General features: G+C 38.4%; 2 protein-coding genes across 2 annotated transcripts; one reads left to right on the top strand and one right to left on the bottom strand.

Moving 5' to 3' along the window:
* The first annotated feature begins 264 nt into the window (after nucleotides 1-264).
* LOC134674644 (T-complex protein 1 subunit zeta) lies at nucleotides 265-11845 on the top strand. The gene is made up of 6 exons (XM_063532765.1): nucleotides 265-497; nucleotides 1073-1272; nucleotides 8131-8270; nucleotides 9637-9784; nucleotides 10254-10447; nucleotides 10866-11845. The coding sequence occupies exons 1-6, from the start codon at nucleotides 361-363 to the stop codon at nucleotides 11640-11642; spliced, it is 1596 nt and encodes a 531-aa protein (XP_063388835.1). The 5' UTR covers nucleotides 265-360; the 3' UTR covers nucleotides 11643-11845.
* Nucleotides 11846-14653: 2808 nt separating this feature from the next.
* Nucleotides 14654-17828, bottom strand: LOC134674766 (CDP-diacylglycerol--inositol 3-phosphatidyltransferase). The gene is made up of 4 exons (XM_063532897.1): nucleotides 17674-17828; nucleotides 17468-17602; nucleotides 16709-17026; nucleotides 14654-15518 (listed from the first exon to the last, which is right to left on the bottom strand). Exons 1-4 carry the CDS (start codon nucleotides 17720-17722, stop codon nucleotides 15352-15354), a joined length of 669 nt encoding a protein of 222 aa, XP_063388967.1. The 5' UTR covers nucleotides 17723-17828; the 3' UTR covers nucleotides 14654-15351.
* Between the last annotated feature and the right edge of the window lie 966 nt (nucleotides 17829-18794).

Genomic DNA, 18794 nt, shown 5'->3' with positions numbered 1-18794 from the left:
ACAGTATTTGAACGAATTCTCATGACTAATCTGTCAAAACTGTCAATTTAGGGATACCACAAGCAATAGAAAACGCAGAAAACGTTTACTATCATTTTATTTTAACAACATTTTTATATAATAAATAACGTTAAGCTAATATTAAAAAACTAAAGCTCAAATTAAACTTAAACCTTTTAAGTTTTAAATAATACATCGCCATTAAACTTTTAAAAAACTTCTGTCAGGTCTCAAGTCATTCATTCGCTTAGTTCATTCGACTGTGTGTGGTGTGTGGATCTGTGGTCTTGTTTCCGCCTGATTCCTCGTGTGTGCTTTTGCCGATTTTCTTTTCGAAATATTTAGTTAAAAACTGCAAATATGGCTGCTATCAGTTTGTTAAATCCTAAAGCTGAATTTGCAAGGGCGGCTCAGGCTTTAGCCGTAAATATATCAGCTGCAAAAGGTATCCAAGATGTCATGAAAACTAACCTCGGCCCTAAGGGAACAATGAAAATGTAAGTAATTTCATTATAATATGAAGACTTCCCGTATTTCCATTTGTGGTAATATATAATTTTTTGCCTCTATTTTTTTACTGCATCGACGCCTCGTCGCTTAATCGCTTGCAGACACATTTATAGCGAAAACAAAAATCATATGACCATCGTAACTACTCAATCGCTAACTATAAAGGCTTGATAATTTGTGACTTTATCTATGAAAAGGGACCTTATTGTCGATGGCGCTTACGGCATTATTAACGATGCTCTTATATAAATTCAATACCGCGCTACGCTGTGTGGCATAAGCGCCATCGACAATAAGGTCCCTTTTCATAGATAATGCCCCATTTATAAGTGAAGTCATACATATAAGTTAAAAAAAAGTATACTATCAAGATTATATCAATAGACACCCAACTACTTTCAATATAAATTCACTATGAATATGAATTAGGTGCAGCCTGTCTTTAAAAAGTTAAAATGACTCTAATAGTTAAAGCGATAGTTTATTCTCACGCACGTATCTGTGCTTCAGCATATCACGGGTTCCGATTCAAAACCGATGTTAAAATGACTATTTTTTGCAGGTTGGTGTCAGGTGCCGGAGACATCAAGATCACAAAGGATGGTAATGTGCTGCTCCATGAGATGCAGATCCAGCACCCGACAGCGTCGCTGATTGCGCGCGCCTCGACCGCACAGGATGATGCTACGGGTGACGGCACCACATCTACGGTGCTGCTCATCGGGGAACTGTTGAAGCAAGCTGATATTTATATTAGTGAAGGTATGTCATTTATTCTGTATTCCTTTTATCCTTTATGCTTAGATCCACAGGAATGAATGATGTCCAGTGATCAGACAAATCATCATAAAACCATCAAAAATCATTTATATCTCAAAATAGGACAAGATTTATTAAACTCATACTATGTACAGTCAGCAGTACTCTATCAATCAGATGATAGAGTCGAAAAGTGGTAGACCACTTTCTTGGTTGGCCGTACACAGTATCATTATAAAATTTCCAGATTATACTAAAAACTGCAGTTCAAAATTGTTAAAAAAATTGTATCACGTTCCATACAATATTTATTTTTGCGATAAATTGTCCGAACTCTGACGTTGTCACAAGTGAATGCACCACATCTCAAAAAAACAAAAACTGACATGGGACATGGCTCTGATTCCATGAAAATCATTAAATACGATACTAAGGTACCCTAATAATCTGCTAGTAAAATACTTTCTCAAAATCATCAATTTATAATTTTATACAAAATTGCCACTATTTTACCCATATGCGTTTTTTGACACTTTATTGACCTTTATTTACTATAGAAATGTTGGTTTTTTGGGATGAGCACACCTTAGAATAAGAATAAGAATAGCCTTTTTTGACCAAAATAGAATTATTACATATTGCATTTAAATAAATTCACATTTCATTTATCATTATATTAGTTTTAATATCTTTCCTATCAAATTTTCAATAAATATATTTTAATGTCATTGTTTTTAGTATTTTAGTCTGCCTTCTTGGCATAGGCCTCCTCCAGTTCTCTCCACGTCTCTCTATCCTGTGCCGTCCTAATCCAGTTTACTCCCGCATGCTTCTTGATGTCGTCTGACCACCTCATTGATGGTCTCCCTTCTCTCCTCTTTCTATCTCAAGGATACCATTCCGCCACCTCTCTATCCCACTTATTTCTACCTTCTCTTGCCATATGTCCAGCCCATTTCCATTTTAACGTTTTTACAGTCACTGATACATCCTTAATTTTAGTTTTCTTTCTAATATCTGTCAGTCTTACTTTGTCTTTCCTTTTTACAGATAAGATTGATCTTTCCATGTTGTGTTGGCAAACTTTTAATTTTTGGAGATCTTTCTTAGTTACTGCCCAGGTTTGACATCCGTAAGTCATACATGGTAGAACACACATATCAAATACCTTTGATTTGCAGGACAATGGTAAATCTTGGTTTTTTAGAATGTCTCTCAATGACCAGTAGGCTTTCCATGCGTTAACAGTTCTTTTTTCAATTTCTTTACTTGTCATGTTTGAACCTGTTATAATTTGTCCTAGATATGTGTATTCCTCGACATATTCAATCTCTTTTCCATGGACAATTATAAGATTTTTGGTGTGGTTTGACATAACCTTGGTCTTCTCTGTGTTCATTGTTAGTCCTACTTCAGCGCTTTGCTCAGCGAGTTGCTCTAACATTTCTTGTAGTGATTGGGCACTCTGCGCAAACAGCACTAGATCGTCCGCAAATCTCAGGTGGCTAAGTTTTTTACCATTTATGTTTATGCCTTGATGATCCCAGTTGAGGTTTCGAAATAGGTGCTCTAGCACGGCTGAGAATAATTTTGGTGAGAGTGGGTCGCCCTGTCGCACCCCTTTACTGATAGAAAATTCTGTTCCCATGGCTTCTAGTTGGATTGCCGAAGTACAGTTATTGTATATTTCTTTGATAATCCGAATGTATTTTTTGTTTACTCCTTGCTGTAGCAGGGCGCTCCATATGCTCGCATGCTTTAAGCTGTCAAAAGCCTTATTGTAGTCCACAAATGCTAAGTAGTATATTTTCCTGAATTCTGTTAATTTTCGATTACTTGTTTGACTACAAATATGTGGTCTATAGTGCTAAAATTAGATCTAAATCCTCCCTGTTCTCTTGGTTGGTTTTCGTCTAATGTCTTCGTTAGCCGGTTTAGTAAAATCTTTGAGAATACTTTGTATAGGTTTGGCATTAAACTTATAGGTCTATAATTGTTTATTGATTGTTTGTCTCCTTTTTTGTGTAGCAATATAATAATAGATTTCTTCCACTGCTCTGGTACTTTTTCAGTCCTTAATACTTCATTAAGGATACTTGCCAGCGGTTTAGAAATTACTTTTAAAGTGGCTTTTAACATTTCATTTGTTATTTTGTCTGGACCAGGCGCTTTCTCTGCTTTTTGTGATTTTATGGCAAATTCTATTTCTTTCTCTAGGATACTTGGCACCTCAAGTGCTTCTTCTTCAGGGTTTTCATGTAATTCTACAATAGACTCTTGGTTAGTGTCACTATAGAGGTCTTTGTAAAACTCTGTAGCTACTTGCAGGATTGAGGTCCGTTTCGACTCCTTTTTCCCCCTTTTTGATCTCAAACTAGGTATCCATGTTGTTCAAGGGTCTCACGGGTTTATATAAGTTAAAACTCCAGTTTATAAAATAAAATGTATAATCTTCTATTGTGGAAAAATGAATAATATTTGACAAGCAAAAAAACAAATGAAGCCGTGTTAGCTTTTTTATATTATAGGCTGCCAGCAATATTTATAAGCTGCCAGCCTTCGCGGAGGTGTAATTCCGTTTTCTTGCCAACATGCCCCCGGGCGTTGAAAGCTTGCCTTTCAACCCAAACTGCTTAACTCAGGATGCAAGTATGTACATCATAAGAGCAGACCGCCGAGTTACTGAAGAGGTATCTTCTCTTCTATGAGCACAGCGGCATCAAGTTGCAGAGCTTGTGTGTGTATCACTCAGGCTCTGGTGGAAGATTCCAAAGCTTCATGCTTGATTTGACTGCTGTCACAATTGCTCAACGCTGATGGACTGGCCAATGTAGCGTACTCCTCGAGGTCATGAAACGGCACCGACGAAAGAGGGCGGTCACCGATGGAGTGGTAGCAGCCACCTTGCAGCATCCTTGAAATAAATGGCAGCATTTCTTCTGGGTGGGACGAAATTCAAGTCTGTGTGAAGTGGTAACCAAACCAGTGTTGAGGTCATTGACGATAAACATTATATTACAATATTTACAATACCCAGCACTCTTTAAATAAAATGTGGTTGACTCTACCCCAGCTTCCCATGAAACTACACTGTAAAGGAGGACATGCAGAACTGACATTATAAATATTGTCAACATTAACTGCAGCATTAGCTTGCGAATTACAGCTGCGCTTTGATAAATAAGTTTAAGACTCATTGCATGCACCCATAAATGATGTACAGTACAACTGAAATAATATGTAAATGCTAGCAAATAAATATACTGGTTAAGTCGCCTGCTAGCAGTAGATGTACTTAGTAATGACAGAAGGGTATATACGAAAAATGGCTTTGTAACAGTTTTACAAATCCCAATATAGAGCCAAAATAGGTACACTAATGAGTTTATATATTTAAAACATAAGTAATAATAGCTGTGCTAATTAGTATGTAATAAGTAAAATCCCAGAACACTAGGGTTTTTCTTTAAATTTAAATTTACATTTAAGAGAATATTTAGTCTTCTTGCCTAGTGAAAATCCTAGTAAAGAAATGCTTTCTAACTAATTTCCTATTCGAGGAATGATGAGATTGTTTAGTGCAGACCTTGGCAGGCTGCTGGAACCGCGTGAATTGGGTTCGAGTCTCATCGTCAAGCAATCTATTACTAGCGCAAGATGTGACATTCGTAAAATAACAATTAATTCGCGAAGAAGCCGATACTTGACCGCTGTTCGTTGGGCCTGCGACTATATACCCTAATTTAGTCTCAAATAGTATCGTCTGTCCATCGCTTAGTTCAATTTTATGCGATCCTAACAAGTTCCAAAAATGGTCAGCCCCAATCAAGATATCAACCTCGGATGGCTTATGAAAGTTAGGGTCAGCTAAACGGATGTTAGACGGAATATTCATTCGTGATATCTCCATCTGTTGATAAGGCATCTCGTCAGATATTGATGGCAAAACCGAACAATTTAAATAAGTCGAATAGGTGTCATCCAACGATTTAATTGGCACCTGGCACATTTTACCTACGGGAGACTTTAATTTGTTTATGCCTGTAACCGATTTATTTACTCGATTAGTATGTAAATTTAATTGCCGACACATCTTCTCAGTCACAAAACAAGACGCACTACCATTATCTAAAACTGCTCTGGCTATGATCTCGCGATTGTCATGCCCATATACTTTAATTAATGCAGTTGTTAGTAGTCCGACGTCTGGTTCAGATGCATTCGAATGTGGAGTTGCGACTCGTATGCGAGCCGATAATGCAGGGACGGAGGCGGCAGCCGGCGCCGACGCCGTTGATGCCGGCGACGCGGGCCGCTCGCATGAACTAGATTCCGATTTTTGCGTATGCTCTGTGACATGAACGAGTGAATTATGCTTGCGCTTGCATATTCCACAACCTGCCTTCTTGCAATGGTTTGCATAGTGATCTCGTCGGAAGCAATTAAAACAAACTTTATAATTCGGCAGTAAGTTAAGCCTCTCGATATTGCTTAACGCGAGAAACTGAGAGCAGTTATTTAAGCTATGCTCACCATTACATTTCGGACATAATTGAGACTGAGAAGTGACACAGTGTTCAGTGGGTTGAGTAGAAAGCAAAACCCTATGTTTAGATGCGATTTTAGCCGGCTGACTAGATTGACCGGCGCCTGATGCGCTCGATAACTCTAAGGTTTCAATCAAGTCTGCACGATTACGCATAAAAGCGATAAACATATCAAATGAAATAGGCACATTCTTATCAAAGCTTCCTTTATGTTCCTCCCACTCACGAAATGTGGTAGCGTCTAATTTGTTGCTAATAATGTGAATAAGGAGCGTGTCCCAATGTTTGACAGGCTCACCTAGGGATTCTAAGCATCTCAGATTTTTGTTTACATGGTCAATAATACGTTTTAATTGCACGGACGACTCTTTAGTGATTGGCTCGATGTTAAATAGAGCAGATACATGGTTGTGCAATAGCAACCTTTTGTTATCGTACCGCTCACACAAGAGTGTCCATGCCACCTCATAATTGCTTCCAGAAAACTCAATAGAATTAATAACCAACGCCGCAGATCCTTCCAACGATGCTCTTAAATAATGGAATTTATTAATGTTATCGATATCATCGTTAGAATGGATCAGACTTGTGAAAGTATCTCTGAAGCCTAGCCAATTCTCGTAAGAACCCTGAAATTTCGGTAACTGAATAGTTGGCAGCTTAACCAGTTTACGATTTGCACCACTTCGCGACCCACGATTACTACATGACTCAAACTCGTCACGTTTTTTATTAAAATTGTTGACTATATCCTGAGCCCGCGAGAGTACAGAGAAGTAGTTATTTTGGAACTCATCTCGCTCTGTCATGTGTGCATCCAAATCATCACCGCTGCACTCTAACTGTGTCTGTACATCATCATAAAGTGCATACAATGCCTCAATCTTACCTATACGCAACTGCAATTGACTAGCTTCAGCTTGAGTTAATGACGACTCCTTCACTTTGCCTAGGTATGTAGTAAACAAGGTGAGTTGACCTTTATAACTGCCTCTTTTGCGAACTAAATCTTTTTCGTCAACCATTTTTGGGAAGCTGGTGTACGTAGACCTTGAATGTAAACAATTTACAATGCAATTATTAAAAAATAATCCCTAATAAAATAATACCTGTTTAAAAATAATACAGATAAAATTAGTCCGCAAATACACATGAAATTAAATATAAATGACAATAGTATCGAGTGAATAGAATAAGAGTACACGAATAACGGCAAATTAACGGTCAGAAGTTGCGTTGACAATATCACATTTTAAATAATTACAACGATCTAAATTACAAATGAATCTGACTCATTTAACTACCAAATAGGTACACTTTACAATAAAATATTCACTAACCTGGAGTTAATAACGAGTACCTTAAAACCTTATACTACCTTAATAACGAGTGCTGGTCCTAATAATAAATCCTAACACACTCAACACTGGCGGATTCCGACGTCCTGGTGAAAATGTTCATCACAGCCTCGGCAGTTATAACATCCTCAGTGACAAATTGGCAATTTATAGATCCCTTCGGTCCTTTGATAAATTCTGGTTCCTTTATCCGGTTCGTGTGGACCATGTTCAAGGGTCTCACGGGTTTATATAAGTTAAAACTCCAGTTTATAAAATAAAATGTATAATCTTCTATTGTGGAAAAATGAATAATATTTGACAAGCAAAAAAACAAATGAAGCCGCGTTAGCTTTTTTATATTATAGGCTGCCAGCAATATTTATAAGCTGCCAGCCTTCGCGGAGGTGTAATTCCGTTTTCTTGCCAACACATGTAACCATTTCTCTCATGTCTTTAAAAGCTTTCTTGACTGCGCCTGTTTTTTGTATGTAGTGCTCGAATGCATCTCTTTGTTTTCCCTTTCTATAGTGTCTGATAGCTTTGTTTATGTCTTTGCTAATTTGTGTAATTTCGTTTTTCTTTGTCTTCTTCTCCATCAACCACACACACACCTTGTGACATAAAAACAGGACAGTATATTAAAATTTCACATAAAAACCGAGGTTCTATTGTATATGAATTCACTTTATAACTAGTATGTAATGTGCTATCTGAATCTTCCATATTGCAATATGGTTCCTAAGAAAGCAAAGCTACAAGTAAAATTATATTACACACATACCCTATTATTCATAAACGTCTTCTAAAGTTGACAAGCTGATAATAATTGTTTGTCCCTTTCCGACGTATTGGTATGATAGAACCCTTTCTATCATACCAATACGTCGGAAAGGGACAAACAATTATTATTGGCTTGTCAACATTAGTAGCCGTTTATGAATAAGGGGGTTGACATTTAATATTTTTCATTTCAGGTCTCCACCCTAGGATCCTAACAGAAGGTTTTGACGTTGCTCGTAATAAGGCTCTGGAAATTTTAGAAACCATGAAAGTCCCCATTGAGATCAAGCGTGAAAACTTGCTGGATGTTGTCCGCACATCCTTGAAGACCAAGGTAAGTAACTATTAGGCAAGGTCCAGATAATCTAGATTGCACATACTTAGGGCCCCCCCCACATCTGGCGTCTTTCGAGCGTCGGCGTCTACAATTCTATGGCCGACCTCGATGCAACGTTTCCATAGCGCTGGACCGACGCCGACAGACGCCGACGCTCGAAAGACGCCAGATGTGGGGGGCCCTTACCAGAAACCATAATACTACAGGATTGATCAGCTATTTCTTGTTGTTATTCTGTCCCGTTAGACAGGGGACAATATTAGCACAGTTAGAAGAACTATTGTAACACATTCTACTAACATGCTTAGTAGATGGCCCTTTATGGAGAGGGTTTATGAGTTTTATAACATAACTATTACAAAATTCATCTTGTGTCAATTTTTAACAGTGACCCAGGGGAATGTAACCATACAATGAGTAAAAGTTGATTCACCCTACAATTTTTACTGATTATGATTAACCTTTAACCTTTTCGTCTCCTGTCAAACACAAAAGCTGTCACGGGGACGCCACGTCACCGAAATGTCAACACTGAAATTGAACTTTATGCATATGCACATAGGTCCATGTTGCTCTGTGGTCTGTGACCGATTAATCAGTCTTTGGCGTTGAACCTGCGGTCAAGGCTCGGAACCGGTTTTTTCTTCTTACAAAAAATACCGGTATTATTACGTTCTTTTTCGTTCTTTGGTTAAATATTTCATTTTTAATGGGACAATCTAATAATACGAAGCTGTTACCTAATTACATAATACAGTCCTACGTAAAGAGCATAAAATAATTAAAAATAATGGGCTATTTCGGGTTTTTCAAAAAAACCGGTTCCGAGCCCTGCCTGCGGTGCGGACATATCGGTCATTGGCGTCCAAAAGTTTAATATACCTAATTCAGAAGAAAACTATGAAACATTACGATTACGAGATACCAAGATCAAGATAACTATGATCTGATCAACCCAAGTATATTTGAAACAATCGAATTTAAACTGTTGTGAGACATACTAACATTGAATAATTTTACGGTTTAGACTCACTTGTTTTTAGTCACTCGCGCGACATGTTTCGGAGAGCCTAGGTCTCCTTTCTCAAGCACTAACAGCGTGAGCAGCGTTCACGACGGCCGTGTATTACGTACTGCGGCTCGCCGCGTCGCACGCTGCGCGCGCGCCGAGAAAACAGGTTGGGGGAGGTCTTCCGCTGTTATTGTAGGCGGGCATAGTGGTGTGTTTGGGCTTGGGTCACCTAACACTTGTAGCGATGCACATGTCGCACGAGTGACTAAAAACAAGTGAGTCTAAACCGTAAAATTATTCAATATATTTGAAACATACAAAGATAGAACTGTAGAAATGTGATATTGGCAGGTACACGCCAGTCTCGCCGAGGTGTTGACGGACGCGTGCGTGGACGCGGTGCTGGCCATCCGCACACCCGGCAAGCCCGTCGACCTGCACATGGTCGAGCTCATGGAGATGCAGCACAAGACCGCCACCGAGACCACGCTCGTCAGAGGTAAGTAAAGCGAAATACTTATTCAATTTTGTATATTTTACCTTTTATTTTTCTTGTAATAAGGTGAACTAATTCTTGTAAAAAGGAGAATCAAAATAGTAGATTGTGTCACAAGGGAGCAAAATTACATATTTACTGCGAGGACGTACATTGAATCCTGAGCGCAGTGAGGGAAAATATGGTTGGAAATAATTTTGCTACCATGTGACATATACACTGCTTTTCACATCACCTATGAGGAAATTAGTTATTGTTTCAAAATATTATTTAAGCTAAAAAATTAGTACTTGCTGGAAGGGATCTTCTGTCAAAGTAGAAAAAGCCCTTTTTCGAATATGTGATGTGAAAATTCAATTATAAACCTAAAGCGGCAGTCATTTTTGGGCTGGCAAATTTACGAGTAGACCTATGGGTGAGGAAGGGTTAATGAATGAGATAGTCACAAAACTCACAAAGTAATATATTCCAGGTCTGGTGTTGGACCACGGCGCGCGGCACCCGGACATGCCCAAGCGCGTGGAGAACGCGTACATCCTCACTTGCAACGTGTCGCTGGAGTACGAGAAGACGGAGGTCAACTCCGGCTTCTTCTACAAGTCGGCCGAGGACCGAGAGAAGCTGGTCGCCGCTGAGAGGGACTTCATCGACCAGAGGGTCCAGAAGGTTACATTTTTTGTGTTCACGGTTATTGTGTTACTGGGGCAAGTCGAAGGCAAGCTTAGAGGAAGAGCCGCTGCAAGATGGTCAGATTCCATTAGACAAGCATGTGGTTCCATGCTGCGGGCAGCCCACATAGCCCTTGATCGCGATAAATGGAGGGACATAGTTGTTGGTCACGATGCAATCCTCAGTCATGAAGGAACGACAAAGAAGGTGTTTAGTCGGCTAGCAGTGGCGAAGTGCTGATGATGGACCTCGATTGCCACCGACAAAGACGACGACAATCTGCCGATGTCCTGTCTCTTAATTTGGCATGGCATTTCAGGACACCCTACTCTGGTAGAAAAAAATACCAGAGCTATGTATAGAGTCAAACTCCTTATCAAATCAGCATTCTAAGAATACAATATTTTGTTTACAGATTATCGCCCTAAAGAAGAAAGTATGCGACGGCACGGACAAGACGTTCGTCGTCATCAACCAGAAGGGCGTGGACCCGCTGTCGCTCGACGCCTTCGCCAAGGAGGGCATCGTGGCGCTCCGCCGCGCCAAGCGCCGCAACATGGAGCGCCTTGCGCTCGCCTGCGGCGGACAAGCCATGAACTCCGTCGACGACCTGCAGGAGGAACACCTCGGGTACGCCGGCCTCGTCTACGAGCATATCCTCGGAGAAAACAAGTTCACTTTCGTCGAGGAGTGCAAGAACCCGCAATCCGTCACTATTCTCATCAAGGGACCGAATAAGCACACGCTGTCTCAAATCAAGGACGCTATCCGCGATGGTCTTCGCGCTATCAACAACACTATTGAAGACAAGGCGGTGATCCCCGGCGCTGCCGCCTTTGAAATTAAAGCTAATGTTGAACTGCAGAAGTTCAAAGACACTGTTAAAGGAAAGGCTCGTCTCGGCATCCAGGCTTACGCGGAGGCCTTACTCATCATTCCCAAAACTCTGGCCATCAACTCCGGATATGACGCGCAAGATACCATCGTGAAACTGCAAGAGGAGTCGCGATTGAGTCCCGACCCGATTGGCTTAGACCTAAGCACCGGAGAGGCCATCAAGCCTATGGACCTTGGCATTGTGGACAACTACATTGTCAAGAAGCAAATCCTCAACTCCTGCTCGGTGATCGCCAGCAACCTCCTCCTCGTCGACGAGATCATGAGAGCTGGCATGAGCAGCCTCAAGGGATAATCCGCCAATTATTTTTTGGGGTGTAAAAATAATGTCTCAAAATAATGATTTCGCTTTATTGAGAATAATTTTAGTTTGTTCAACAATATTTTGGTTTAAATAACATTGCATTTAATGTTACTACATATATTCTTATACTCTTTCACTTTGCATAAATGCTGTTCACAAGTATTAATATTAAAAATAAATATAACTAATATTGATTTTGTTTCATTTTTATTTTCGTATATCCTCCGAAAAATATCATATGGTAGCACTACTCAAGAACACTGTAGGTATTTACATAGTGATAGGATGACTTTGTAGCAATAATTATAGTACCATACCGTAATTATAGTAGTAGTATTATACTTACCATTGCCCATACAGTTAAATATGTTTATAGTTTTTTTTTTGTGGCCTATGCCCTGATTAAATATTTAATTAAATGCTCTTAATTTATATTAACGGGTTGGCTTAAAGTAATGAGAATTTTTGTTTTCGGACATAAAAACAAAAAGACAATGGCCATGGATTTCTGGATGTTATATTGAAGAACTATGCAATATCCAACATTAGAACCAAATTCAAGAATGAAGTAATTGGTCTCCCTTGTGTTAGTTTACGTAACATGCTTCTGACCGTTTGCTTTTCACTTCGGACAAACTAACAAGTACTCTCTGACTGATCGTTTTGTAACTACACGGTAAAAATTATTTTATTCTATAATATGTTTGCCTACTATCGCCATATACATATCAGAGTATATAATATTTGCCAAAATTCTTCGATTGATTTAAGTCTTGGGGATATTCTAGGGTTGGAAACGTTAAGTCGTTTTTCCGCGAGAGCCTAAAACCAGTTAAAAACGTCATTGCATACATTTTACCAAAATATGATACATAAACAATTTTCTCTAAATATCAATCAATTGCAGATTTCATGAACATTTTTTAGTCAGTTAGCAATTGTGAATGATGGCATGATATAGATAACAAGCTAATATGCCGAAATAATTAAAATTAACGGCAATAAAACAGTTATGGAATGTTAATAAAACGTTGTCCAAAGCATGACGCAGAGGGTTAAACACAGTTATGAGAAATCGGATGTGGGAGACGTTTATTGTATATATAATGTTTTCTTGTAATTTAAAATATGCTCTTGTTTGTCATTGAAAAATGTCGAAAACCCATAGCTATTGTCTTTTTTTATATTTCCGAAAACGAAAATTCTCATTACTTTAAGCCAACCCGTTAGTATCTGTAGTGAAAATGTAAGTGGTCGTTAACTGCATGATACAGTTTGTAGGAATAGTTAACAGTTTGCATCTATCCATTAAATAACTTAAGATTATAATTTTAGAGACATAGATTTCCCTTATTTTAGATGTACTATAATTAAAATTCTTATCACTAAAATTATATTGAGAAATAATATAACCAGGCCATGCCTCTTGATAAATGTGTCTGCAAATATAACATACATTGAATAATATGATTAATATGTATTTGTTGACTTATTTATTAACCCTTTGTGATGATGATTGATACATGATTTGTGTTAAAAATAACTGATATACTATTTTTTTAAATTTCTGATAGGTATAGTCAGATCAAGAAAAGTCTGCAGCGGCTTTGTTAGCCCACGCAGTGCAAGTGTTATTTCAAATGTTAAACTTCTATGAAATTATGACGTATAAATAACACTTCCACTGCGTGGGCTATCAAATCCGCTGCAAACTTTTCTTGGTCCGACTCTAAATGCTGCTTTGTCCAATTTTCTGCATAATATTTTGACTGTACCTAAACCTATAGTATAATAGGTGTAACTCTCGCTAATGCCTTTTTTGCATATAGTTTTATAAAATCATGATTCATGATTACAGTCTGAACGCCATGGAAATGGCTGCATTATCATATTTTGCCTCGGAGTTGTTGTACAGAGTCTAAATTATGAAAATCATTTTCTGAGTGACAGTATTTACAGTATTGAAAACAGATTCTTCGAGATCAAAACGCGACAACAGCCTAATCACATAGAGTTTAAATATTTAATTGTGACATCTATACACAAGAAACAGCTCTAAAATTATCACCACTTAACACATTTAACTATTACTATGTTATAGCTACTTACATGTACCCAACAAATATGTATTTCTTAAATACAAATAAAAAGTTAACATCACCTGATGTGCAACAAAATATTAAAAAAAATATAAAACACAAGTAGCTTGTGGGAATCAAAACTGATGACTAGTCATATTGACATTATGATATAATGAGAGGTGTTTGTAAATAACGCTCTTTAAATGATCTTATTTGTACTTATATAATTGTATTATACATAATAAGAAGGTAAATTCGTGGTCAAAATTATAGTATAGTCTGACAAGAAAGAGTAGTAATTAAAAAGTGGCAATACTGTAGTGTCATCCCATTTTCTTAGATTGATTTGAAAGGGACGACACTACAGTAGTGCCACTTTTTAATTACTACTCTTTTTTTTGTCAGACTGTAACACTATGATGCGCGCCCAAAATGTGCAAATATTGACTGGTAATAATTTGGCAACACAAATGGGAGTCAAATTTAAGTCACTTAAATGAAGGGTTACCACACTCAACTCTTTTTGGTTTAATTTCGGATTTTACAACTTGAATGTTTTAGGAACTATACGCAAAATGTTTATTGATGGTAAAACACCGGTAACCCTGCTTGGAATAGTTGGAATGGAAGTCATATAGTTGGGCCAGCCAGCCGTGTCACTAAAACGTTCAGAGAGCATTCCGGTCACCTCTTAACACTACAAGTAAAACTATCATCCTAAAGATTATTCCTTGATAAGTGTAGTACTTTTTAGCTTACCTACACCTACACCGGTGCTTAGGGGCCCCCCCACATCTAGCGTCTTTCGAGCGTCGGCGTCTACAACTCTATGGCCGCTGCTCGACGCAACTGCGCAGCGACGTCATTTTCCATAGCGCTGACCAGACGCCGACGCTCGAAAGACGCTAGATGTGGGGGGGGGGCTAAGTTGTTCATGCATCATTGGCACAGCAAATTGTATACGTGCCTTCGCATCTGACGAATGCCATTAGCAAATTACCGCGCACGTATACTAAAGTCTATTTTTTTATTCGGTAGTAGATAGTTCTATGACAGTTCATAGTATGAATATAAAATAACATTTCATACTATGAAATGTCATTTTAGTCTACCGAATAAAAAAATAGACTTAGGGCCACTTGCACCATTCGCTAACCCGAGGTTAACCGGTTAAAAAAGGAGTTACCATGGTTACCAGTACAATTTGACACTGGGTTAACGGTTTAACCGATTAACCCCGGGTTAGTGGAATGGTGCAAGTGGGCCTTAGTAGTTTTCCGAATACGCTGTTATATGAATTTGAACCATATAGATAAGATGATAAAATTTGTTTTTGATTATTTTTCCTCACTCAGTTCGTTGCGTTAATTATTTGCGTCTAACCAGACGCAAATAGCCTCCTACGGCCCAAGGTCCTACCTATAGTACTCATTCAGTTCAATGAAATTAAAATCATATTCAATTGGAACAGTGTCACATTTGTTTTTTTCAAAGGATAGACGAAAAACCAAAGCTGTTCGCGATAGGTCTGGGTGGTCCGGTGCGATCAGTCCTACCACTATTATATAATCTGTGGTCCTACACAGATGGCTGGCCAAACTACAACTAGATATCTTAGCTTAATTAGCTTTGTCCTGCTTCTGGGCGGCGGCGGCGCGCTCGGCGCGGTCGAGCGAAGCGATGTTGATGGACGCCACAATGCCGTGGAGGACCGAAATGGCAGCCTTCACCACTGCCACCGGCATGGAGACTAGGGCAATGAGCTTGTATAGGCCGATTCCGAGAACTGGAAAAGTAATTGCAGTATTTTTAGGGTTCCGTACCCAAAGGGTAAAACGGGACCCTATTACTAAGACTTCGCTGTCCGTCCGTCCGTCCGTCTGTCTGTCACCAGGCTGTATCTCACGAACCGTGATAGCCAGACGGTTGAAATTTTCACAGATGATGTATTTTTGTTGCCGCTATAACAACAAATACTAAAAACAGAATAAAATAAAGATTTAAATGGGGCTCCCATACAACAAACGTGATTTTTGACCAAAGTTAAGCAATGTCGGGAGGGGTCAGTACTTGGATGGGTGACCGTTTTCTTTTTGCTTTTTTTTGTGTTTTTTTTTTGCATTATGGTACGGAACCCTTCGTGCGCGAGTCCGACTCGCACTTGCCCGGTTTTTATATATTATAAAAAAAAAATTGAAATGGGTATGCTGCAAAATAATTAGTATCTTTCTAAGGTAGACAAAAATTAAGAGACTTCTCTCTTGTAGATTATAATAAAACAATAATTCAATAGTTGTTGGATGCTTGGAGATTAACTATACCTAAACTGCAAAACGTAATTCAAGACCAAAAAAAGTAAGACAATGTTGCCACTGCAATAATTTAACAAATAACAATAAGTAGACTCTTATTTTTATTATTCTGTTCTGAATGTATGAATGTACTATAAAAATAAAATGAATCCATAAATAGTCAAGATAATTCATTGTGTGCTACTAAGGTTTGTTTGTTACTTATTCATTCATCAATGCAAACAACCACTTAGGTCAAGATGATAAGAATAGTCATAACAGTCCTGTTAATGATCTTACATATAAAATAACAATTACAGTAACTACCCAAATATTTCATTCTATGTTTTTGGATCCTATATATTTTCATAATTTTACACACTCATCATTCGTTTGCCCTTGTCCCGTTCACTTGGGGTCAGTGCAGCATGTCTTTTTCTTCCTCTGTGTCGCCAGTCATCTCATCATGCATTTGAGTTTGTTTTAATATCATCTCTCACACAGTCACCTTCACTGTAGAAAAATACACGTGAGGTTTCCTTATACCCCTCCCCCAACTTGATCTATCGTGATTTTTTCGTGACCCCCCTCCCCCAATCTTAGTTTCCTTAGGTTTCCTTTCCTCGTAACATTAATGACAATAATTTTATACGCTATTATAATCTATAGCAAAATAAATGCATACCTGTAGGACCAGTGTAGAAGTACATAACATACAGAGCCGCATAGAATGCTTCGTTGCCAGCACACATGAAGAATAGCACATTCTTGTTGGTATAGTAGAGCCGCATGATGGGGTTGCCAGACATATCAATCAGCTTGTGTGATGCTTTCCCTTGGACGGTCACCGAGTGCAGGTAGAGCCAATGGCAAGTGATGTCAATGACCATGGAGATTTGGAACCAGAAAGTGTACTCGGGGTAGAAAGTGGCGAGGGTCATCATGAGGCCTGCGGTGCCAGCACGGTCAGTTAGCTGGTCTAACATTCCTCCAAACTTGGTACCTAAAAGCAATGTTATGCAAATCAGTATATTATATTAGAATACGGTCAGTTTAACAATATTATTTTTTATAAAATACATATCATTTATATACTTACATATTTTAAATCAATTGTTTTTGCATAATTAATGAATATAACTTTAATAATTATAATCTTAATGTGCAATGAAAACTTTAATGCCTATACATATAGGTATGTACCTACTATGATTGTATACAAACACAGTCTATGCAAAACCAGGTTGGTCATAATATTTATAGATAAATTAAACTACCAAATATGACTAAATTTGCTTATTCTATTGAATTGATCAATTCCCTATTCATGTATTCGTTAAAAATGTATAGTTAACGCAGTTATTGTAAGTGTATGGGTCATAAGGTCATACTAAGATAGGGTAATAAAGTAATTGAATTAAGTGATGTGATGCCTTATACTTACTCTGATTAAAGAACCGCGCGGCATGGCCATCCACGGCGTCCAGCAGCGCCGAGGTCACGTAGCAAATCACCGCGAAGGCGCAATGCGTCGGCATATAATAGAAGGATATGATAGCCAAGACGACCCTGGCGAATCCTGAAAATAATTCAATGTAAACAACACAAATCAATAGTTCGCCATTTGTTACACATGACCAAAACACTTACCAATGATATTGGGAACAAAGAGAAATATGTTTTCTTGAGTTTCTGTCATCTTGGAAGGTAGGTGTTTTAAATTGAATAAACTTTAAAATTTAAATAATATTAAAGGCGGCGCCCCAAGACTTCACTTCAATTTTCACTTTTCAGCAGAGTGAGCAGATTGAACGTGAACTGGATTGAATGAATGAAATGACTATGAGGAACAAGGAATGACGTAAAGTAGCTAACACACTATCGCACCGCACCAAGGTCATTGTGGGACGCACCCATAAGTAAGAGGGAGAAAGGGATATCGCTTTCTCCCTTTTACTTATGGGTGCGTCCCACAATGACCTTGGTGCGGTGCGGTAGTGTGTTAGCTACTTAATGACATATCAATGGAATCATAGATGGAAGGATCCAAGGGCCCAACCTTTTCTGTTCTCTTTCACGACGCAGCAACTAGTATCTCTCTCCTCGCTCTTTTAAAATGCCGTTTGTCAAAAAAGGACAACCATACTGTTGACAAGGTGGACTTCAAATCAAGTGTTGCCTTTCTTGATGCGCCCAGGCTGTGTATGTGTAAGTAAAAGCGTATATGTGTGCTCTTTTAGGGATGTGAAAAGTCGATTTTAGTCATGTTATATATCGATAAACGCTACACAGCGGAACGAAATAGCGATTAATTGAAGCTTCAATATCTTCGTTAAACATAAACATAATTGAAATGCTAATGGATAATGAATATATTATAATATAATTCAATTATTGCGGAACACCTATTTTAGGAGGTATTTATGTATTTTAATTAAATATCTGAACTTTCCCTTGGTTCCCTGCTGGGGGTGACTATAAAATTGTGATCTGATAACCACAATAAAGAATAAAAGCGTTTTTGGTCATTTTAGGTATCGTTAAGCCTTTGAAGTAAAATTAAAATTGCAAGAAATGTCGATAGTTTATCGATATGACTTTATCGACATGGCTACAGCAACGTGGGCCTCATTGTTAATCGTACACTAAACAAAAGTGGCAACAGTGACAGCTCGCTGAGACACCGTCTATATATATATTATGTCTATGGAAGGATCTTATAGACGAGCTATACGCGTGCGCTCTTGAGGGACAGAACATACGCAATGCAA

Source organism: Cydia fagiglandana, chromosome 20, assembly GCF_963556715.1.
Source record: "Cydia fagiglandana chromosome 20, ilCydFagi1.1, whole genome shotgun sequence".
Lineage (NCBI taxonomy): Eukaryota > Metazoa > Arthropoda > Insecta > Lepidoptera > Tortricidae > Cydia > Cydia fagiglandana.
The sequence above is the reverse complement of the archived record's forward strand: the minus strand, read 5'-3'. Positions and strand labels throughout refer to the sequence as shown.